This window comes from Phalangium opilio, unplaced genomic scaffold (genome assembly GCF_054372755.1).
Source record: "Phalangium opilio isolate 3A_F unplaced genomic scaffold, DU_Popi_V2 ptg000105l_1, whole genome shotgun sequence".
NCBI classification, from domain to species: domain Eukaryota; kingdom Metazoa; phylum Arthropoda; class Arachnida; order Opiliones; family Phalangiidae; genus Phalangium; species Phalangium opilio.
In genome coordinates this window covers 1,177,399-1,200,161 of record NW_028324207.1, presented here as the reverse complement: position 1 = coordinate 1,200,161, position 22,763 = coordinate 1,177,399, and the positions used below count along the sequence as shown (strand labels likewise).

At 38.5% G+C, this 22,763-nt stretch overlaps 5 protein-coding genes and 1 long non-coding RNA gene across 11 annotated transcripts in view; 1 reads left to right on the top strand and 5 right to left on the bottom strand.

Annotated features, from left to right (window-relative positions):
* The window catches only part of LOC149625148 (uncharacterized), a 166,261-nt gene extending 157,963 nt beyond the window's left edge, over nucleotides 1-8,298 (bottom strand). For all 6 annotated transcript variants that reach the window (XR_016374555.1, XR_016374556.1, XR_016374551.1 and 3 more), the window contains exon 1: nucleotides 8,232-8,298. This is a non-coding gene — a long non-coding RNA (uncharacterized LOC149625148). The remainder of the gene's footprint in view (nucleotides 1-8,231) is intronic.
* The window catches only part of LOC149625147 (lachesin-like), a 123,073-nt gene extending 114,141 nt beyond the window's left edge, over nucleotides 1-8,932 (top strand). Inside the window, exons 5-11 of the mRNA XM_089851917.1 lie at nucleotides 6,204-6,332; nucleotides 6,398-6,685; nucleotides 7,176-7,253; nucleotides 7,336-7,437; nucleotides 7,574-7,649; nucleotides 7,726-7,830; nucleotides 8,476-8,932. Coding sequence (XP_089708043.1) covers nucleotides 6,204-6,332; nucleotides 6,398-6,685; nucleotides 7,176-7,253; nucleotides 7,336-7,437; nucleotides 7,574-7,649; nucleotides 7,726-7,732 — 680 coding nt within the window. The 3' untranslated portion in view covers nucleotides 7,733-7,830; nucleotides 8,476-8,932. The remainder of the gene's footprint in view (nucleotides 1-6,203; nucleotides 6,333-6,397; nucleotides 6,686-7,175; nucleotides 7,254-7,335; nucleotides 7,438-7,573; nucleotides 7,650-7,725; nucleotides 7,831-8,475) is intronic.
* Nucleotides 8,933-9,756: 824 nt separating this feature from the next.
* LOC149625145 (ER degradation-enhancing alpha-mannosidase-like protein 2) lies at nucleotides 9,757-17,266 on the bottom strand. Its single transcript, XM_089851915.1, has 9 exons — nucleotides 17,015-17,266; nucleotides 15,695-15,951; nucleotides 14,764-15,101; nucleotides 14,540-14,681; nucleotides 14,072-14,196; nucleotides 13,847-13,991; nucleotides 13,381-13,502; nucleotides 12,633-13,035; nucleotides 9,757-10,565 (listed from the first exon to the last, which is right to left on the bottom strand). Exons 1-9 carry the CDS (start codon nucleotides 17,137-17,139, stop codon nucleotides 10,096-10,098), a joined length of 2,127 nt encoding a protein of 708 aa, XP_089708041.1. The 5' UTR covers nucleotides 17,140-17,266; the 3' UTR covers nucleotides 9,757-10,095.
* On the bottom strand, nucleotides 10,793-12,557 carry LOC149625146 (uncharacterized). The gene is made up of 3 exons (XM_089851734.1): nucleotides 12,537-12,557; nucleotides 11,267-12,462; nucleotides 10,793-10,816 (listed from the first exon to the last, which is right to left on the bottom strand). Exons 1-2 carry the CDS (start codon nucleotides 12,555-12,557, stop codon nucleotides 11,410-11,412), a joined length of 1,074 nt encoding a protein of 357 aa, XP_089707860.1. The 3' UTR covers nucleotides 10,793-10,816; nucleotides 11,267-11,409.
* Nucleotides 17,267-17,421: 155 nt separating the features above from the next.
* LOC149625144 (peritrophin-1-like) lies at nucleotides 17,422-18,622 on the bottom strand. The gene is made up of 2 exons (XM_089851401.1): nucleotides 18,424-18,622; nucleotides 17,422-17,721 (listed from the first exon to the last, which is right to left on the bottom strand). Exons 1-2 carry the CDS (start codon nucleotides 18,506-18,508, stop codon nucleotides 17,504-17,506), a joined length of 303 nt encoding a protein of 100 aa, XP_089707527.1. The 5' UTR covers nucleotides 18,509-18,622; the 3' UTR covers nucleotides 17,422-17,503.
* Nucleotides 18,623-21,161: 2,539 nt separating this feature from the next.
* On the bottom strand, nucleotides 21,162-22,737 carry LOC149625143 (peritrophin-1-like). The gene is made up of 3 exons (XM_089851743.1): nucleotides 22,005-22,737; nucleotides 21,494-21,851; nucleotides 21,162-21,411 (listed from the first exon to the last, which is right to left on the bottom strand). Exons 1-3 carry the CDS (start codon nucleotides 22,063-22,065, stop codon nucleotides 21,228-21,230), a joined length of 603 nt encoding a protein of 200 aa, XP_089707869.1. The 5' UTR covers nucleotides 22,066-22,737; the 3' UTR covers nucleotides 21,162-21,227.
* Between the last annotated feature and the right edge of the window lie 26 nt (nucleotides 22,738-22,763).

Below are 22,763 nucleotides of genomic sequence, written 5' to 3'. Positions count from 1 at the left end.
TAAATTTCCAGGTGTATTTTTTACATTGGAGGAGTGGTATAATTTCAAAAGAGTTACCAGACTATACCTACATATTAACCACTCTTTGCTAGGTTATAATAGACAACATACGAAAATCCACACGCCGAAAAAATATGGCACTGAGACAAATAATATCTATTTTCTCGACCACCGAATTATATTATGGGTGACACTGAAGTGTATTTGTTTCACTTCATTTAATTTCCCTGATTTTTTGAGGAAAAAAAAAATCATTTTCCCTGAATTTTCGAAATAATTTTAATTTTCTCTGATATTTTTCCAGGGTTCGCGCGAAATTTTTACATTGAAAATCCCTGACTTTTCCAGGTTATCCCTGACTAAATTTTGTAAATATCCCTGACTATTTTAAGGTGTTTACCAGAGCCCACTTCATCACACCTGTCTCATATTTAGTATTGCTCGAAACATAGCTTAATACACCAAACGAAATCCCTGACATATCCCTGCCTTTTAAGGAAAAAGTTTCAAATCCCTGACTTTTTCCCCTACTTTCCATATCCCTGACTTTTTCCCCTACTTTCCATATCCCTGACATATCCATGTTTTCCAGGTTACCCAGGGTCCGTATGAACCCTGTTTTCTTCTAAACCAATTTCCCTGATATATGCAGGTTTTCCCTGAATTTAGACTGACAATATTGACGTCACGTCCCGTAGCTCCTCCCCTTTCAGTACCACTCTATACGATAGATCCATCTCTTGACCGAAACAAGAAATAACCTCGACGGTATCACCCTTTAGTGACGAACCCCTCTGTTTCTCACTCACTTTTCTTTCGTTGATTTCGTTATGGTTTTATATTATATATATGTATATATATATATATATATATATATATATATATATAGGTAGGCGGCGGTATACTCTCTTTAATATTCATTTCCCAACAGACATAAAAGAATAGCTGGCGGAAAAGAAAGGTTGTATTCCCGTTCTTTTTAGCCAATCTTCTGCGAGCTCTTTCTGGGTTCGCCATAAAGGAAAAACCTCGTGTAGTTTATATCACCTTGAAAATACAGTACAACTACTAAAATCTATAACACATTTCGTCATTTCTATTAACGCCTACGCAACGTTTCGAACAGCTACCGTATTTCCCCGTTGAAATTGGGTTGGGTACATAAAGTTTACACGAACAATTTCTTCCTTTTTCCAGGTACCGCGTTATGGTATTACTCCGCCTATACTTCGCGCCTCAATGCATTTTTAGTTTGAGACGGAGTACCGAAGTTATTATTCTTGGTGCGTGGCGCACCCTAGTCAGAAAGAGACGAGACGGCGTTAGGGGTCAAAGGTTAAAAGAGAAAGAATTCCCAGTTGATTTCCCCTTTACTTTTTCTCTCACACTTCTTCATTCGCATTACCCATAATTCCCTAAAGTCTACGCCAGCCTACAATCCTAAGAAAGATGGAAAAATAAGCTCTCTCCATATTTTTATACGATATAACAGAAGTAACTTCGCCAAATTAAGTGCGACTACTGCAGAAATTACTATATAATATGAAGATTTCAGTTAGCCACGCCCAGATAGTTCATCCACATTACTGCACGCGCCCGGTAGGGGGGTTTAGACTGAGCTAAAATACAAGGTATGGCGTTGACATACGTAGCAGTTTAGCTCCGCCCCATAGACGTGCTACGTCATGCAACGTCACGCTAACTTACACTAGTACTAAAAAACATACCACGAGGAAGGGTTTAATTGGTTTCATTCTAGAAAACAAAATATCATAATGGCACTGCGACCGTCAAGTTATAATAGGGAATTGACAGTTTGAACTTTTAGTTATTTCTAAGAAGGTACTAGTGTGACGTCACCCATACACATAGAGAAAAAACTTTACCACTGTCAAAGCATGGATAGTCCTAACAAGGAACCAGAAGGGATTGGGCCTCACCAAGAAGTGATATCTAGTTTATTAGGGAGAAGGTATAAGATGCCTAAGTATTCGCGCGCCATAGTCCCAGTCCCCTTTCAAAATAAAAGGAGGCCGGGATATTTCGCCTCTCCTCAGTCGGAAAATACGTAATTTACGTAATTTTCGTCATTCGCGTCGCGCTGACGTGAGTTTTCAGGAACCAATGAGATGCTGGTTGTAATTTAGAGGCATGGATTAACTCCGGACCTACGTTTGGACTGGAGATAAAGCTGGAAATGTGGCGGCGAATTTATACCTTCTCCCTAATAAACTAGATATCACTTCTTGGCCTTACTTTATATAACTCGAGTTGAAGGTAAGTAATAGTTGGGGACCATTACGGATGTAAAATGATATTTATATTTCTGTCGGTGACATTGTCGTCAAAAGTTTGCTTTTTTCCCTTCGATTCAAAGAAATCTTTGGCTGTTAGATTCCCGGGCTTTTAAATTAGTAGCTAGCACCATGCACTCTCTCGTTCAAGAATGCAGGCCTGATACTCTCCTGCACCCAAAAAATAAGTGACGGAAGTGACTAAAAATTTTTAAAAAAGTGACTTAAATAAAAACATTTTAAGGTTGAAAAACTGCCCTACTGGGGTCCTAACATATGTAGAACGTAACACTTGATCTGATTCACTTTGTATTTATACTAGGGGTGTGCGAATAGCACATTTTGGGTATCAAACCGGTTACCGAATACCAAAAACGTTTCCTTATCAAATACCGAATCGAATAGTTTATTCCAAATCAAATACCGAATAGTTAGGCCTATAAGATTAATCGCGACTAGTTAAGTCTAGTATTCGCGAATAGTTAACCCTAATACTCGTGAATATTAGGCTTGACTATTTGCAATTAATCGGTTAGTAACCCTAATATTCGCAAGGAGAAAAATATTTTGAAGCTCCTAAATTTCAAAGTACCTATCCTAATTGGTGGCCAAGTATATCTGAAAATTTCCTAGGCACTAGCTGGTAGTTTTTGATGGGAGACAAATAAAATTGGGACAGGAGCGAGATCTCTACGGCTCCCAGAAAACAATTTGGTTTAGTTAAGTACACTTCCAACTAAACAAAAACTTAAGTCTAAGGAAGGGAACTGTGCCTTTTTTGTGTTTAGAACTTTAGACGATTGAAATATACTAAGTTGTTAGCAAAGATTTAGAATTCAAATATCAAAATACTGAAAATTTCAAAAAAAAGTACAAATAGTGACTAATTTCAGAAAAAAAGTGACTTTAGTGACTAATTTCAGAAAAAGTGACTTTTAGTGACTGAATTTAAAAAAAGTGACTTTTAGTGACAAAAGTGACTCAGTATCAGGCCTGAGAATGCCAAGGTGATTTGCATCAAACATATCGCAACAATTTTACAGGGTGCAATTTCTAACAAGTCAACGTATAATTTAATAGGCTATAGTAAAATCGATAATAATTATTTGTTTTCTTTGCAAAACGTTTTAGACAGTGTCAGCTAAAAAAAACATTTTGGCAAAATAGTAAGAAAAATTTTGGAAAATAGACTTTATAATCGTGGTCCCTGGCCACAATTTTCTTAATTTGTCTCTAAGATTTCGAGAAAAATGTTTGTTCTTATTTTGTTTCTAGTTTTTAGCACACGCCGTACTTGAAAACATAGGGAAAGCTAAGGCGTATTAATACGTAATATAAAACCCGCGTAAGAAAGAAGTAGTCTTTACGAAGTAAGTTTGTTCACGGGTATAGGAGAAAAATCATCGAGCCAGTCGTTAATATCATTTAAAAATTTACAAGCTCGTTTTCCAATTGGAAAACACGCTATAAATGTACACGGACGTTTTGGACCCTACGGAGTAAATATTGCCAAGTTTAATCGAGGGATAATATACTACGAAAATGACCTTTGATCCGTGGTTTACCATGCACGATTGGAAAACTCTGAGCGCGATTTCTTCGTCGATTCAAAATGGCGACACAAGCGAGGAATGCTTAAGATCTCAAAGTCACTATATTTTTAGATTAAAAGAGACCTTTTTCAAAAGGGGGGGGGGCTACAGCATCGTCTGCACGATATTGAGTTTAGACAGGGATAGATTTAATTTTAGAAGTAGGAATGGAGAACAGAGTAGTGTGGGCGCGCGTCAAAGTCCCGGACCCCCTTCCACGGGACGGAGGGGTATGAAAGAAGAGGCGGGTCATAGTGACAGAGGTAAAAGGAATTACGTATTTTTCACCGTCCCCATCAGCAACGTCATCAAAACGTAGTTTAAGTGAGCCAATAAGATAATTTATACTTTTCGTTACGTATTGGAGGGAGGGGTTCTATACTGGGCTATGAGCCGGACTCGAGTAAATACTAACCGTTCTCCAATCCTACTTCTAAATCTAAATCTATCCCTGGATTAGACGGAACATTAATTGGACGGTATGTGGACGCAAAGACGTTAGATAGGGCTTCATAGTCACCAGTCCACTCCACCAATTTGAATGGTCCTTATTGTTTGAAGACATATCTTAATTTAATACGTCATTATTGTGCATGCACATACCAATCAATGTTTACTCTTAAGAAGAAAAAAGCTGCTTTTGAAAACGGTCTATTTCATGGCAATTATGGTACATTTTCAAGTTCCCTGACTTGCCCAGATTTTCTATAGGTTTTTCCCAGACCGGTGTCCAGCGAGCGATTTACCCCTCGTGTTAAGGTCCCTTACTACCGAACTAACCCAATGGGTGGATAGTTGCAGGGTGCAAGTATCAGAGGCAGTATTGATAGCTATAGCTACTGTACTCAGCCGCGTTTAGCTAGGTTACTAGGTTTGAAGACTGGATTCCTAGGTCGCATTTAAGCTCGTGCAACTGCAACTCTTTTAGCGGAGTTAATGGGCGCGACTCCCCGGAGATTTGACTCTTTCTTTTCCGGGAGCTCAACTCGCTTTTCCCTCGCCTATCTCATCCACACGCAACGCAACTAGCCAGAGAGGGAGAAAACTCCGATATACTGATTTGCAGATTAATCACCTTAATTAAAGGAAAAAAACAAAACAAAACACCAGGGGCGACGCCTTAATATCAGGACGACTAAAATGCACCTTGCCCAAAACATGCCAGCGAAATTCTTTTGATAAAAATTGCCACGAATTTGATATACAAAACTTCATAGACATTTCGTCTATACAGAATACTAGAGAATATGTTTATATTATCAGGGGTAGATTTAATTTTAGAAGTAGGAATGGAGAACAGTTAGTATTTCCTTCAGTCCGACTCATAGCCCAGTATGGAGCCCCTCCCTCCATCCCGTAACGAAGAGTTTAAATGATCTTATTGGCTCACTTAAAGGCCGACTTCCATCGAAAAGGGTTCTAGCGAACTGAAAACCGAGCATCGAAACTAACAATGAAGCGACACTGCCGATTTTTGAAGCCCCGCTGGGTCAAAAGTTGGAGGGGTTCTCGCTAACTGAAAGCCGTGCTATATGTGGTTCTAGCGAAATGAAGATGAACAATAGAAATTCTTTTTCCTCCCAAATTTTTGCTTTCCTCTGAAGGAAATTCTCTATTGTGTATCCTCAGTTCGCTAGAACCACATTGCACGGCTTTCAGTTAGCTAGAACCCTTCCAACTTTTGACCCAGCGGGGATTCGAAAATCGGCACGGTCGCTCCATTGTTAGTCTCTATGCTCGGTTTTCAGTTCGCTAGAACTCTTTTCGATGGAAGTCGGCCTTTATACTACGTTTTGATGACGTTGCTGACGGGGACGGCGAAAAATACGTAATTTCTTTTAACTCTGTCGCTATGACCCGCCTCTTCTTTCATACCCCTCCGTCCTGTAGAAGGGGGTCCGGGACTTTGACGCGCGCCCAGATTACTCTGTTCTCCATTCCTACTTCTAAAATTAAATCTATCCCTGACAAAACTTAATAAAAATTTGGTCTATATAGACTACTAGAGAACATGTTTATATTATCGAAGGAAAATAGTTCCAAATAATTTTCGTGAACTATATGGACTGGGGCCCCAGGTTAATTCCCAGTATGGTGTTTACGACCTACACCCAACCCAGCTCCCTAGACTTCATCTCTTTCTCACTAATAGATTTGATTTCGTATAGAGCAACACATAGACGGTGCAGGTAAATGAAATTAGATTTTGGGTTTGACTGCGTACTCGCGTACAGTATTCATCCGCGATTTTTTTCCTTTCTATTTGCCTTTCGTAATTAATATTTTTTTTCTCTCCCATTCTTGTTTATGTTTATAGCTACAACGTACGAAGGAGAGGAGCTCAATTTGAACGGGGTATCTAGGCTACATATGGGCGTTTACTTGTGTAAAGCGACCAATGGCGTCCCACCAGCGACAAGTCGTAGGATCCGTCTCAGCGTCAATTGTCAGTAAAGCGAATAATGTCTTATAATTATTTCGAATTAATAATTGTTTTTCTTCGTCCCATAGTTCCTCCTATGATCTGGATTCCTAACCAAGTAGTGGGGGCTCCCCCCAAGTCTAACGTGACGTTGGAATGTCATACGGAGGCTCACCCCCCTTCTTTAAACCATTGGTCCTACAGAGACAACATCATCTCGTCCAATCACCCGCGCTACGAAATCAACGAATGGCGTAATCTCTATAAAGTTCACATGAAACTAAAAATCACGCAATTACAAGGCTCCGATTACGGACAGTACAAGTGTATCGCGCGCAATGTCTTAAGCGAAACCGCTGGAACCGTCGAGTTATACAGTGAGATTGATTACATTTTCAAATTATTGCCATTAAAGCGTATGACCCTATGTCCAGGGATAGATTTAATTTTAGAAGTAGGAATGGAGAACAGAGTAATATCTGGGCGCGCGTCAAAGTCCCGGACCCCCTTCCACGGGACGGAGGGGGGGTATGAAAGAAGAGGCGGGTCATAGCGAGCGACAGAGGTAAAAAGGAATTACGTATTTTTCGCCGTCCCCGTCACCAACGTCATCAAAACGTAGTTTAAGTGAGCCCCAATAAGATAATTTAAACTTTTCGTTAGGTGTTGGAGGGAGGGGCTCTATTCTGGGCTATGAATCGGACTGAAGTAAATACTAACAGTTCTCCATTCCTACTTCTAAAATTAAGTATATCCCTGATACGTTCCATAAGTTTGCCACTTAGCCCCGCACTTAATAGATTATTAAATCCTTATGGTTTTTCTAACAAAATTATTCAACTTTTCCCAAAACGGGACACGTTACAGAAATAAATATCCCATCTCAAAATACGGATCAACCAGCGGATGCGACAGTATCAGAGACTTCCTCACAGAGAAAGAATAGTAAACTGATATTTTGTTTTAACGCAACTTAATTTGAATGTCTATAAAACTATTTTTAAATTATGATTCTTTCGTTTTCTAGCTTTAGAAAAAGATCGTCATGAAATTGTTAGACCCGAGGAGTTAGAAGATGTCAGATATTCACCCGGTCCTAACACTAAGATGAAGAAAGGTCTCGTTAAAGGTAAGCTAACCTAACCTAACCTAACATACTACCATGAAGACTATGGTGGGTCAGTTTGACGTCTTATTCTCAAGCTAGTTTTAGCTTCCTGGGTCTTTTTGTAGATTTATAACAAAAATTAAATTACTGTTTTTAGGCTCAAATTTGAATCAATCTTCTAGCGTTGCTCCAATCAGCTTAGAAGTTCTATTAATAATTTACGCCATGATAACGTAAATATATATATTATACTATAAATTTACTCAGAAATTAAGTATTTTCATTCAAATTTATCAATTGTTTTTTAAGTGTATAGAAAAAGTTGGTCACCACGAAATTTTAGGATGGGGGAGTTGAATGATGTCGGATATACACCCGGTTCTAACACTAACATGAAGAAACGTCTCGTTAAAGGTTAGTTATTAAGTTTGCATACGTAGAACTGACATTACTCTATTCTATCTCTTAGCTCAGTGTCATCCCCCCTACCAGGCGCGTACAGTATCCCCTCTTACAAAAGCGCGCCTAGAGGGAGGGATAAACAGTCTACTCCCCTCTCTACCGACACAACTCTATTCCCTATCGCCGGAAGTTAGGCTTATCTCGGGACTCGTGGAGGGGAGTAACGGAAAGAAATTCATCTGTCGTCTGCTACAATGGCCAATTAGTTTAGTTAAAGAAAAAAAAACTAACCAGAATAATATTACTTTTACTATTTATAAGATAATTAGTTTAGTTAAAGAAAAAAACTATCCAGAATTACATTACTTTTACTATTTATAAGATAATTAGTTTAGTTAAAGAAAAAAACTTACCTAATGCCTTCCTACCGAAAATTTGGTTTAGCGTCAAACTTACTGAAACTTTGAGCATGCTTTGCGCGGCTGTAACGGCTGTTGCGGATGCGGATTTAAATCAAAGCAGGGATATTTAAAAAGGGATAGGTAATAGGAGAACGGGCGTCCACTTTTAAAATTTGGCGCGCATCTAGTTTTTGTAAATGAGGATGTGTACAATGTGCTATTCAATCACGTAATGCATTCTTATTTTCTTTTATAGAATTTTGCTGGAGATCCAGAATTTCTCAAATTTACATTTGGTCCAATTTTGATCAAATTTTTATCAAACAAAATTGGAACCTCTAAAAATACCCTTAAATTGTTCCTTGGGCATCAATTATATGCAAAATGCTCCAAAAAAAACCTAATTTGATCCAGTCAATTTTGAACAATAAAAATAATATAGTACCATTGCATCGATCGGGAAATTGCCCAGAATATATAAATAGACGATTATAAATTGCATTCCTCTGATGACTTCATTAAGATACCTTATTCGTGTATCACGTGACTATAGAGAACGTCACGCACGGAAAACATGAGGGATGCCGTCAACAGGGGAACAGTTTAAATGTCTTTTAAAAAATTATTTGAAAAAAAAAATATTGGAAAAATAATCATTTTAGAAATACTAATTTGAAAGTGTCTATATAAATAAATTTATATTTGAACATAAATTGTTGGGATTAGTTGGAACATACGAAATTGGAACTAAAAATATCGAAACGTTTCTATTAACTTTACCATCGAACGTTATTTTCGTTCGATAAAATAATTTGAAAAAAAAAAGAACCTTGTTCATATCATATTAAAAACTGCGAAGAAAAATTCGTTTTGTACAAAATACGTTGGATCTCTTTCAAATCCGTCAATATAAATGAAATGAACTAATAAGTTAGGCCTTAAAGGGGGAGAAAGGGTCGGTAAACTTGAAGAAGGCATAGGTGGGTGCCTAAATAATTTGATATACGTCATAGACCAAGGAAAGGGGCGTTCGATTAACTTTGAAAACTACCACTTCGGGGAATTGGCGCTGCAATATCCCCAAAAATAGGGACTAGGTGTCCATGGATTAACTAACGCTAGGGATTGTTCACTAACTGGGTTTCCCATGTAATTCTATCGCCAACTACATGTTCCGAATTATTCCTTGATTCCCCTCTTCATTCCCCCAATTTATTGGACCAAAACGGATGTAGATATAGCGCCATCTCTCGGCAAAATAAATCGTTTTTGCCTAATTTAGGCAGTATTTCAATTTTGACGTCATAGGCCACGTGGTCCAATTTTCTTATAACTTCCTGTTAGGGATAGTAGCTGCTGCTAGGGGGCGTTTGGAACATGCATGCGTTATCTTTTTGGGGGAACGAACTATCCCTAGCGTTAGTTAATCCATGAGGTGTCCATGTCTTTGTATCATGGCGTAATAATGTTTACTCACCCGCCGTAGCCTTCTTCACAGTCCCTTTAACAATGAAATAAGTACAAGTACGCAATTCAATTTTTGTGGACAATTAGTGAATATATAATTTATTTTTAAATTACAAAATTCTCAAAAAACATTTTAATTGAAATACAGCTAATTATGTATTCCAGGTATTAGGTAACTTTTACAGGTGCTGGAATGTGACAGGTTTTGGAAGTAACTATCCCAACCAAATGTTTGGTTAAGTCACAAATAAAGGATCCTTTAAAGGGGGAATGAATGTTTAAAAAGGTACAGAGAGAGAGAGGAACTACAGGTAGTAATTAAAAGGGAATTAAGTCGCGAATGTTTATTCCACAACCCTATAATACTTTCCATAAGTATGGGTTCCAAAGGATATATTCGCTATCCTAATTAATAACCGGGAGAAATAACTTGACCCATTTTAAAAAACCTCGAAATAAAAGGTTGAGTTGGACAACTCATATACTCGAACAATCTCGGAGATTTATTCGATTCAGCCATAACGTTTTCGCAGCCATTTTTCGGGTCCGCGTCGTCTTGGTCATTCACACCACCTTCATTCGTTTCCCCATTGTCTCTACTATTTTCTGGGGGTTGTTGAGGGTTTAGCCCCGCGACTCTAGCGTTATAGTCGGTTATATTAAATACATCACCGTAATTAAGTTCCGTTGGTAAGTTTGAACCATTTTCCGGTAACTTAAGTAACAACGATCGTAACTTTTCGGCTTGAGCTAATTCGTAAGATTCGTTCGTTAATTGGCCTGTTTTTTCATCCACTTTTTTAGAATCGGTTTCGAATAAACTTTCTTCGTCTGTATTATAATCGTCGTCGTCATCGTCTTCAATATCTGATTCGTTATCTGTAAGAGAAAATATACGGCCATCCATCCAGAAGGGTACTTTCGCAAACTCTTATGGACGCTACAGTAAAAACTATTCACGATTCCCACAAATAATTAATTTTTAGATCCCAATTCCGATCTTTTTAACCTCTATCGTCAACTTTCCGATCTTTTTAACCTCTATCGTCAACTTTCCGATTTTTTTGACCTCTATAGTCAACTTTCCGATCTTTATGACTTCTATCGTCAACTTTCCCGATCTTTTTGACCTCTATCATCAACTTTCCGATCTTTTTGACCTCTACCTTCAATTTCCCGATATTTTTGACCTCTATCGTCAACTTTACGATCTTTTCGACCTCTATCGTCAACTTTCCGATTTTATTGACCTCTATCGTCAACTTTCCGATCTTTTTGACCTCTACCTTCAATTTCCCGATCTTTTTGACCTTTACCTTCAATTTCCCGATCTTTTTGACCTCTACCTTCAATTTCCCGATCTTTTTGACCTCTACCTTCAATTTCCCGATCTTTTTGACCTCTACCTTCAATTTCCCGATCTTTTTGACATCTACCTTCAATTTCCCGATCTTTTTGACCTCTACCTTCAAATTCCCGATCTTTTTGACCTCTACCTTCAATTTCCCAATCTTTTCGACCTCTATCGTCAACTTTCCGATTTTTTTGACCTCTATAGTCAACTTTCCGATCTTTTTGACTTCTATCGTCAACTTTCCCGATCTTTTTGACCTCTATCATCAACTTTCCGATCTTTTTGACCTCTACCTTCAATTTCCCGATATTTTTGACCTCTATCGTCAACTTTACGATCTTTTCGACCTCTATCGTCAACTTTCCGATTTTATTGACCTCTATCGTCAACTTTCCGATCTTTTTGACCTCTACCTTCAATTTCCCGATCTTTTTGACCTTTACCTTCAATTTCCCGATCTTTTTGACCTCTACCTTCAATTTCCCGATCTTTTTGACCTCTACCTTCAATTTCCCGATCTTTTTGACATCTACCTTCAATTTCCCGATCTTTTTGACCTCTACCTTCAAATTCCCGATCTTTTTGACCTCTACCTTCAATTTCCCAATCTTTTCGACCTCTATCGTCAACTTTCCGATTTTTTTGACCTCTATAGTCAACTTTCCGATCTTTTTGACTTCTATCGTCAACTTTCCCGATCTTTTTGACCTCTATCATCAACTTTCCGATCTTTTTGACCTCTACCTTCAATTTCCCGATATTTTTGACCTCTATCGTCAACTTTACGATCTTTTCGACCTCTATCGTCAACTTTCCGATTTTATTGACCTCTATCGTCAACTTTCCGATCTTTTTGACCTCTATCGTCAACTTTCCGATCTTTTTGACCTCTACCGTCAACTTTCCGAACTTTTTGACCTCTACCTTCAATTTCCCAATCTTTTCGACCTCTATCGTCAACTTTCCGATTTTTTTGACCTCTATCGTCAACTTTCCGATCTTTTTGACCTCTACCGTCAACTTTCCGATCTTTTTGACATCTACCTTCAATTTCCCAATCTTTTCGACCTCTATCGTCAACTTCCGATCTTTTTGACCTCTATCGTCAACTTTCCGATCTTTATGACCTCTATCGTCAACTTTCCGATCTTTTTTACCTCTACCTTCAATTTCCCGATCTTTTTGACCTCTACCTTCAATTTCCCGATCTTTTTGACCTCTACCTTCAATTTCCCGATCTTTTTGACCTCTACCTTCAATTTCCCGATCTTTTTGACCTCTACCTTCAATTTCCCGATCTTTTTGACCTCTACCTTCAAATTCCCGATCTTTTCGACCTCTACCTTCAATTTCCCGATCTTTTTGACCTCTACCTTCAAATTCCCGATCTTTTTGACCTCTACCTTCAATTTCCCGATCTTTCTAACCTACATTCAAATCCCGGAACGTTTCAGACCTATTTTTAAATTCCCAAACTGTTTGGCCTATACTAATACTGCCTTATCTACGTTTAGCATAACCTAAATTGCAACCCTGCACAGTGACATGCACTACTGCAAAAACCCAAACTGCACAAAAATCAAAATTCTTACCTGTTAAATCTTTAAACCCGCCAAACACCAATGACCCTCTCTTATTGGCCAATCTCCCCGCATACTGCGCCGTATTTGTATTATCAGGAACCAAATCCAACAAGGTATAAATATTGAGCGAAGATTTCAAATCCGCGATGAATTGCTCTTGCGACTTCTTCCCTCGTACGTGGCAACACTGCAAAGCCGCGATATCTATTGGATGTGCCTCTGTGTTGAAAACGTACCCTCCTGATCCAATAACGCAGGATTCATTCTGCCCCATATTAATTACTTCCCCGCAACATCCGTTATTATGGATGAAACTATCGGTGTCAAATAAAAGGTACAAGTATTTCACCGTTTCCGCTAAGAAAAATGATTCCATGCGATCTTCCACTTTGTGATCTCGAACATTCTTAACCTGAAAAGCAACTCGTAGTGTTAAACCTTTTAGAAATTAAGTTTAAATAAATGAAATTACAAATTAGCCTTATTCCTGATCAACGCCATCTACCCATAGCGGTGACTTTGAGAACTACTGTAAGCGGCAAGCCAATCAGATGTCGCTAAAATCTGGTGACGTCATTTTTGGTAAGACCCGAGAGTGCCAGTCAGTGACGTCACCAGATTTTAGCGACATCTGATTGGCTTGCCGCTTACAGTAGTTCTCAAAGTCACCGCTATGGGTAGGTGGCGCTGATCAGGAATAAGGCTAATTGAATGTAATTTAGAACAGAACCAAATACAATGGGTCAACTAAACTTACAGTTGCATATCCGCAATTAGTTTTAGCACTATGTTCAATCGCTTCCAGTATATCAACACCCATTTGAATAAGAAACGGATCTTTTGTCGCTTGATACATGTACATGATGCTTTCTATCAATTCTATTTAAATTTAATCGCGATTAAGCTATTGCGGTTAACGCGAAAAACAGCTTAAAGGGTCTCTAAAGAGGTCGGCGGACCGTTGGAAATATTTTTTGAAAACGTCGTTATTGACGTCACAATCCCGGGGGGGGGTGAGCAAAACGAAAGTCTTTCCTTCTAGCAAACGCAGCGGGGGTCTCGGACTCTCGCGGGTCAGAAATTCAGAATAGGGGAAACGCCGAAGCAGGGCGGATCACAACCAATCACAAGAGAGGGGAGGATGGGTCGGGTGAGTTTTTTTAAAAAAAGAAATTCAACGGTCCGCCGACCTCTTTACAGTCCCTTTAATTTTAGCTTATTACCAGGTCTGAGTGGGTTTCCTTCCCTCTTGGAATTAGCTCTACCGTGAGCAATATCGTAAGATTCGGGAGGAAAGCCATATTGTCGTAAAACTTGATGATAATTGTATAAAGTGGCCTGAGCTTGACTTATATCTCCCACTAAAGTCTAAATGTCAGAAAAAATAGGCCAAAATAATTCTTTAAAACCCTGTACTATCATACATATTCATTAAAAGAATATCTTACAAGTAATCCGGGCCAAAATGATTCCAATGATTGGAAAATGGGCATGGTCACGTGACCCGAGGACATGCTAACCCAAACGAACCAATCGTCCCGTTTCATGTGTTTATTTATTAAATCTTTATAGGCTAAAAAGGATGAAAGGCTATTGAAGTCCAAGTAAGTTTAAAGGGACTACGAAGAAGCTATCGGTGGGCTGGTAAAAATGATTTGAAATACGTCACAGGCACGACGTGACAACAAGATACAAAGGCTCCTCATGGAGTGGGACTGGACATCTAGTCCTTGTATTTCGCAAGATTGCAGCGCCAATTCCCTGAAGTGTTTGTTTTCGAAATAAAACGAACTAAGCTTCTTTGAACCACGCCTCTCCTTGGTCACGTGACTCTGACGTATTTCAAATAATTTTTACCCACCCGCCGATGCGCTCTTTACAGTCCCTTTAAACTAAGACTTCTACATCACGCTCACTATTGAACATCTTCATTAATTTTGGTTTCTGAAGTAAAACGGAGCCTTTAACCAAATATTCAAAGTAGGAGTCAACCCCCGCTCCAATTCCCGCGTCCACCGCGGTCCATTTACCGTCTTGAACGTTGATGTGATTTCCCAACTAGTTTTTACAACAGCAATTAAGCTATCCGATATTTCTTACCATCTTCAAAGTTTCTTTAGTGTATGAAGCAATTACTCACGAGTCCTATTTTGGATCTGGTTTCCCATAAGGCATTTATGGCTCGTAAGGCTGTTTTTTCAAATATTGCGTCTCCCGTTAGTCTACTAAGTGTTCCAAATTCAACGGTGAACGTTGAAATGCCCGCTGTACACGTCACGGGAGTCTCACCAGGAGGAACGCCAAATTTTAAATTAACCGTTCCAAATGGCATGCCAGTTTGAGTATCAAATGCTGGCAGTAATCTTCTCGCTAAGTTTTCGGCTAAATCAAGAAGTGGTCCTTTACAAGGCCACCCTGGTTCCAAATCAATACCCGTCTTGTATGATAGTAAGTGAGCGGAAAGCAAACCCCCCACCACTAAAATTTCCAATTATTAATTAGTTTACTGCTCCTTTCTTATAGCAAGAAGTGATATCTTGTTTATTGGGGAGAAGGTATAAGATGCCTAAGTATTCGCGCGCCATAGTCCCAGTCCCCTTTTCAAAATACAAGGGGGGGGGCGTAAAAGGAGGCCGGGCTATTTCGCCTCTCCTCAGTCGGAAAATACGTAATTTTCATCATTCGCGTCGCGCTGACGTGAGTTTTCAAGAACCAATGAGATGTTGGTTGTAATTTAGAGGCGTATTGGGGAGAAGTTATAAGTTGCCTAAGTATTCGCGCGCCATAGTCCCAGTCCCCCTTTCAAGATACAAGGGGGGGGGCGTAAAAGGAGGCCGGGCTATTTCGCCTCTCCTCAGTCGGAAAATATGACTGTAATTTTCGTCATTCGCGTCGCGCTGACGTGAGTTTTCAAGAACCAATGAGATGCTGGTTGTAATTTAGGGGCGGGGATTAACTCCGGACAGGCTACGTTTGGACTGGAGATAAAGCTGGAAATGTGGCGAATTTATACCTTCTCCCTAATAAACTAGATATCACTTCTTGGTTATAGTAAACAATACAAAACGCACCTCTGATATTTGTTTCAAAAACGGACACATTTATATTCAGATTGAAATCGGCAATCTCCAGAACTTTATGTACAACGTTCTTAAACTCGCTGTAGTTTTTCAAAACGACTAATGTATCTAAAGCGTCTATTAGGCTTAGAGAAAAGCTTCCCCACGTATCGACGCCATCGCACGATAATGGACGTAATTCATCGTAAGGATAGGCATTGTTTATGTAATTATCGTATCCATGTTGAAACATAACATTCACGCGTTCCCTGAATCAAATTATAGGGACATATTTCAGAAGAGCTCCTGGTAGTCGGTCACTTTTGTTTTTATGTTTATGGACCAATTCGATAATTACATGCACAGAAACAAACTTCCAGGGGCAAGCCGCCATTCTGAATAATTTCCCTCACGCCACGAAACACCACAAGAGGCAGCCCAAGCTCACTGCATGTGAGAAGCTAGCAAAGTAAGCAAACCCGGTTATGCCTCTAGCGATGCCTTCTGGCGTGAGGAAAATTATTCAGAATGGCGACTTGCCCCTGGAAGATTGATTCCCTGCATGTAATATTCGAATAGAGCTTTCAGTTGGAGGAGGAGTTGAGTGAGTCTCATGACATAATTTACGCTGCCATTTTGGTGGGTTTAAAGTAGGAATGAAGCTGAGACCACCCAATATGGCTACCAGAACAGCAGTAAGACTTGGGATGGTGTGACGTATTACTATTCCATCTTAAAGCTCTCTATAGGGGCTTGGCAATTCGGGCTTAACTACGCCCCCATCGCCATTATGGTATGTTTTTTTACAGAATAGGGAGCTAACAACTGGCTTGGGGGAAGAGATAGTCTGACGTCACGCAGCCCCTCTCTGGTTGGTATTTTTGCGCGTATAATACTGTTTCCAACCGTTAGGGGGATGAAACTCTAGTAAGAGATAGAAGGGTGTGACGTTTCAGGGTCAGAACTGTTAGCTCCCTATGAAAGGTATATAAGCCCCTCCTCCTGGTCTGGTATGTTATTTAGCACTAGTGGAAGGTAGTGTGACGTACTACTATCCCATCTGAAAGCTCTCTATAGGGACTTGGCAATTGGGGCTTAACTCCGCCCCCATCGCCATTATGATATGTTTTTTTACAGAATGAAAGCTATTTAAGCCCCTCCTCCTGGTATGTTATTTAGCACTAGTGAAAGGTAGAGTGACGTTGCCTGATGTAGTACTGCCAAGTCCCTAAGATTTCTTTATGTTAAAGGGATAGTGAAGATTCGCTGATGACGAGTTATATTTAAAGAAACCTACGATTTAAATAAAGTAATAATTAAAATTAAACTTACTTGTATTTTTTCAATTCTTCTTTAGAATATGTTTTCCCTTGCATTGGTTGAAATAAATATGTTAGGAAAAATACGTAAATAAAGAAGCGATATATTGCACTATTTTGAATTTTAACTAATTCCATTGCTTTAGAGATAATGAACTTCTAAAAGTTATGTTTATATTTACATTATATTAATTATAATAACATTTTATTTACATGATTCCTAATAACACGTCTACTTTTCGTTGTATTTTACATTAGCAGAATCTTTAGCAGAAAACAGACCGGTGTGTTGCGTTTGCGTTTTGGGGATTGACTCGGGGGTCAGTAAAGTGGGATAAGACATGGAAAGGCGGGCTTTACGAAAATTATGAAATTTCCATGTGAAATTGTATTTATGTTTATAAAAAATTTCAATATATTGAATAGCATTATTATTTTTTTTATTTCAATTTCTTAATACTACTATTACACAAATATTCGAATGAATGTTAAATTATTCATGTTAATTTAAGTTTAGAAGAGCTTGGGATTCGGCACACCTTGCCACAGATGGTGGCATACATTCTTCATTAAAAACATTGTACTGCAATCCCTGTTCGCACTCTTCCAAGATTGCTTTACCCTTGTCGCAAATGTAGTATTTATTGCAATCAGTTGGGTGGATGTACGAAACCTGCTCCTCAACATTCTCTTCGGGGCATTTCTTGTCCATCTTATCTTCTGTTAACGAAAATCCATTTTCAGTAACTACTTTCAGTAGCGTCGCTAGGGTTTGAAATTTGGGGGGGGGCTAAATCTGGGCAAACTAGTAATTATAAAAAGTTAATAAAAAATTGCATAATGGATTCATTGGATAATGTGTAGACCTTTAAAACTATCCGTAAATTTGTGTCAACGTGAAATTATTCGTATTTTAAAGATATACAACCTTTCATTGATAAAAATGGAACCGATTATGAAGGATTTTTACTCGTCTTAAGTTTATTTTTAGTTTTGGTTAGCTTTTAGTCCACACTATTGGGACTACTTTCGAAAGAACATGAAACATTTTACTTGTCTCCATCTGTTCTTTTCTTCAAAATTGTACTGTTTGATATTGAAATTCATCTCTGCAGAGATGAAACTTAACGAATCTATCATTATAATTTTTTATATATTGCTACAGAATTTTAGGATGCTAACAGCAATTTTTTGGTAGGGTTTACGGATATTTTTTGGGGGGGGGGCTAAGTATGGAATTTGGGGGGCTATAGCCCCCAAAAAAGGCCTAGCGACGCCACTGATTCTACTTTTCGAAAGCAATACTGCTATAAAGGGAGAATGAAGCTGATGTCTAACACAAAGCCCATCAGGTCTTTAAATTTGTTAAAAAAAAAAAGGAACCAAGATACTGGTGTTTATGCCAAATAAAAATTAACTTACGAATGCACGTCTGCGAAGCTTTACCACGGCACATCTGCAGAGCTAGGGCTAAAATAGCGCAGCAGGCAAAAACTTTAGTGAACATTTTTGAAAATAAAGTTACGACTGTAATGGTTCAGGAAAAACTTTGGTCTGACTTAAAGTGTCTCAAGTCTGAGTATTTATTGTGAAACGTGAATTATATCTTCACCAAATTCTTTGATTTGCGTGCTGTAACTGTCAGCCTAGAAAGTGTCAGCTATATCTACTTGCAAATACTGTTCTTCCGCGTGGAAATATATGCCTGTCCCTTAAAAAAATTGTCAACTCGACGTGTAAAAGCGAGAACTTTTCCATGTCGTCGAGCTAGTACTTGTTAGACATTTGAATTCAAAGAACACGATGTTTCGTCTTGTTGATAAAGAAATATGTCACAACAAGTCGTTTTTGCAATTCCAAACGAATGTAAATTGTTGAAGGAAAAGTTTAGATGATACCTTAAAGCAAAGCGCGGGTCCCCTACAAGGCGACTTTCCCCCTGTACTCCAGTTTTGGCTTGGCAAAGGCTAGTGGGCGGGATTTATAAGTGCACTTATAAATCCCGCCCACAAATGTCTCCTGCCTTCGCCAAGCCAAAACTGGAGTTCGTAAGGAAAGTCAACTTGTAGGGGATCCGCTGGACCTGCGCTTCGCTTTAAATGAAAGGCCTTTCTCTGAGCATAAAAAGAAAACTATAGAAAAATTAATAATATCTTATTACAAAATAAATAGCATTTAATTAGTCTTAAAAACTAGACTTCTGCGCCGTCATTGATTTTGTGGCGTCTGCTAAATCGAACCTCCTACCCCTACTTTAGCTCTCTCAGTCTCTCAGCCTGTTAGAATTCAACCAATCCATATTTACGTAAGTTTTATTTATATCAGTTTCGTTATACTTCGGGTCAATACATATTTTAATTTAAAAAAAAATCACAATTTTTAATATTAGAATGAAAGTTAAATTATTTATGTAAATTCCTGCTTTTACGAGAATTGGGGTACGCTTCAGCTTGTGCTTCAGCACACCCTGCCACAGATGGTGGCATACAAACTCCTTGGTAACCAAAATGCAATCCCTGTGGGCACTGTTGCAAAATAGCTTTACCCCAGTCGCAATAGTAGTATTTATCACAATCAGTTGGGTGAACGAACGTAACCGGGTAAACACCATTCTCCTTGGGACATATCTTGTCCATCGAAACTCCTGTTAAAGAAAAAACATTTAAGTAGCTAGCGTTTGAAAGCAGAACTACTAGGCCTATAAAGGAAGAATGTAGCAAACTAAGTCTTTAAATTTGTTAAGTTTTTATCAGCAGTTCCCGAAATAGCAACAGCAATTCCAAAAAAAAAATCAGCGGCGTTGTTCAACACTGATGTTTTATAAATAGCGGCCGTTTTTTTTGGGAAATAGCAGTGTTTAACTAGAGTTTTGAATAATTCTTAACCCTACAGTTCAAATGAAAGCGCGGCTACGTTGATGCCCCTTATAGATGGCTTTTCTGCTACACAGTGGCTAAACTTGCTAAAGGCTAGTTAAGCCAAAGGCAGGAACCAATAGGAACTAGTGCATTAGGTCTGATTGGTTCCTGCCTTTGGCAAAGTAAAATTTGTGTCCAGAAGATTAGCCAGAATTCTAGGGGAGATCATGGAGCCGCGGTTTCCTTTAACTATTAAGTACATCTAGATCATCATACCTTACCCTAACCTAACCCTACCTGTCATAATACTATTGGGTTCAAATAATCAAACCTAACCTGACTTAATGCAATTGATGTTCAAATAACCCAACTTGAGCTGACTCAATACTATTGGGGTTCAAATAACCAAACCTAACAAGCTAAATATAACTTAACCAAACCTAACAAGCTAAATATAACTTAACCAAACCTAACAAGCTAAATATAACTTAACCAAACCTAAACTACCTAATAACCTGACTTAATTAACCTGACCCAGTACTATTTGAGTTCAAATAACCCAAACTACACCATCATAGACGACTATCATTTTTCCCACGCCGGCTCTACTGCTCTTTACGAGAACCGCTGTATTGGGAACTGGCGTAACGGGTAAACTGCATTTTCGGGAAACCACAGTTATGAGAACCGCTATTATGGGATCCACTCATACGAGATTCGCTTATACTGTACCAAGATACTGGCGTTTATGACAAAATTGAGTCTAACCATAAAATAAACTTTAACTTACCACAGCACATCAGCAGAGCTAAGACTACAATAGCGCAACTGGAAACAACTTTGGAGAACATTTTTGAAAATTAAGTTACGACCGTAATAGTTTAGGAAAAACTGTAGTCTGACTTCAGAATTACTCAAGAGTATTTATTGAAAAAAGAGAATTTTATATTAAAAAAACCGTTTGATTTAGAAGCTGTCACTGTCAGAAATTTTTAATTACAAGGGACTATTGTCTAAAGGTCTACTTCTACAAGAGCTAGTATTTGTCAAACATTTTAGTTCAAATACCGCCTTGATTATCATTTCTTCTGTCACCTCCCATTTAAACCGCATTTCATTCCCCTAATTCATGGCATCAGCTCAAAAACGTCTCGTTTATTGCAATATATTATGAATTTTTGTTTTGAAAATTTAAATATGATTATTTAAATATGTCGTTTTTGAATTTTCAAACGAGTATAAATTATTAATCCTTTAAAAATATATGAACGATTTGTTTAATTCAGTTTCGTAATACTGCGAGTCAATACATATTTTAATTTAAAAATAATCACAAATATTAGAATAAAAGTTAAATTATTATATTAATTATTGTTTGTTTGCACATCCGGGTACCTTCTCCTTCAAGTCACAAGTCTTGGTTACTGGATTGAAGGCCAGTTGCGATGGACAGAACATCGGGATAGCCATTCCCCAGTCACAAACGTAGTAACGACCGCAAATCTTGGAATGACCGAAAGCGTGAGGGTATGTTGGGTTGGTCTTGGGGCATCTGTAAACGAATTGTATGGTCAGTTCCACCGATTTCAACAATGAAGACCTCAACAGGTTTATTTCTAACTGCTAACACTCACCTGGGGTCGGGTTGGATTCGTTCAGGGTCAACGTTGTTGTAAGCCCCTCTTGGTTGGGCAGCAGCTACTCCCTCTGGTACTTGTTGATGTTGCTGAGGAATTGGTACTTGTTGCTGAGGCGCAAACTTACTGAGTTTAGCTAAGCTAGCTTGGGCTTCAGCACACCTTGCCGCGGATGGATGCATACAAACTCCTTGGTAACCAAAATGCAATTCCGGTGGGCACTGTTGCAAAATCGGCACACCCCAGTCGCAAGTGTAGTATTTGTTGCAATCAGTTGGATGAACGAACGTAACCGGGTAAACACCATTCTCCTTTGGACATTCAGTCTTTAAATAACTGTCCACCAAATCTCCTGCTAAAGAAAAACATTTTTAGTAACTAGCACAAAAAGTCTTCAAATTTGTCAACAAAATAAAATACGGTCGTTTATGACAAATTTGAACTATATGTATTTGTACCCAATACACTATTTGAATAATTGGTTATAGTCATCTAAACTGTAACTTACCACTGCACACTTGCAGAGCTAGGGCTAAAATAGCGCAACTGACAACAACTTTTGAGAACATTTTTAAAAAGTTACAGCTAAGTTAGGACCGTAATGGTTCAGGTGAAGCGAAGGTCTGGCTTAAGACGCCTCAAATCTGAGTATTTATAGCGTACCGTCTTCCATAAGTGACGTGTCCAATCATAAGTGTGATAAACTATCAAATCTTTAAGGTAATTGAAATTAAACGCAACTACCTCGTTAATAATCTTACAATAAAACGAAAGTCACTCATTAAAAAGGCATGTTACTTCTGCATCTATTTATTGATACACTATCAGGTGACAAAATTTTCAAGTGTTTTGATTCCATATAAAGTTATTATCACGTAGGCACAAGGTGTATTGCGTTAGAAAAGAAGCGCGTGCGTAAAAACCCAAAGCCCCTTAATCCTTTTATTGCGACATGCACTTGAAAAATTAGAAACCATCCTAGATTTTTTATATGATTTATTGACGTTACAAGTTCTTTTCCAGGATATAGATAAAATTACTCGAGAGGTTTTGAATCCGCAAATGGAATTATTCAAATTGTTTTATCGTTATAGTCTGTCCTAGTCGAGTCGGTCTTATGACGTCATGGGAAAACTTGGCGCCTGATTTGTCAATGCAATAATATTCCAAGGTATGCACGAGCGAGGATCATTTCAAGGTCACCTCTAAATTTAATTTCAACAAACTCATCAGGTTACCAAATAAATTTAGCTTGGCCAGTTTAAAA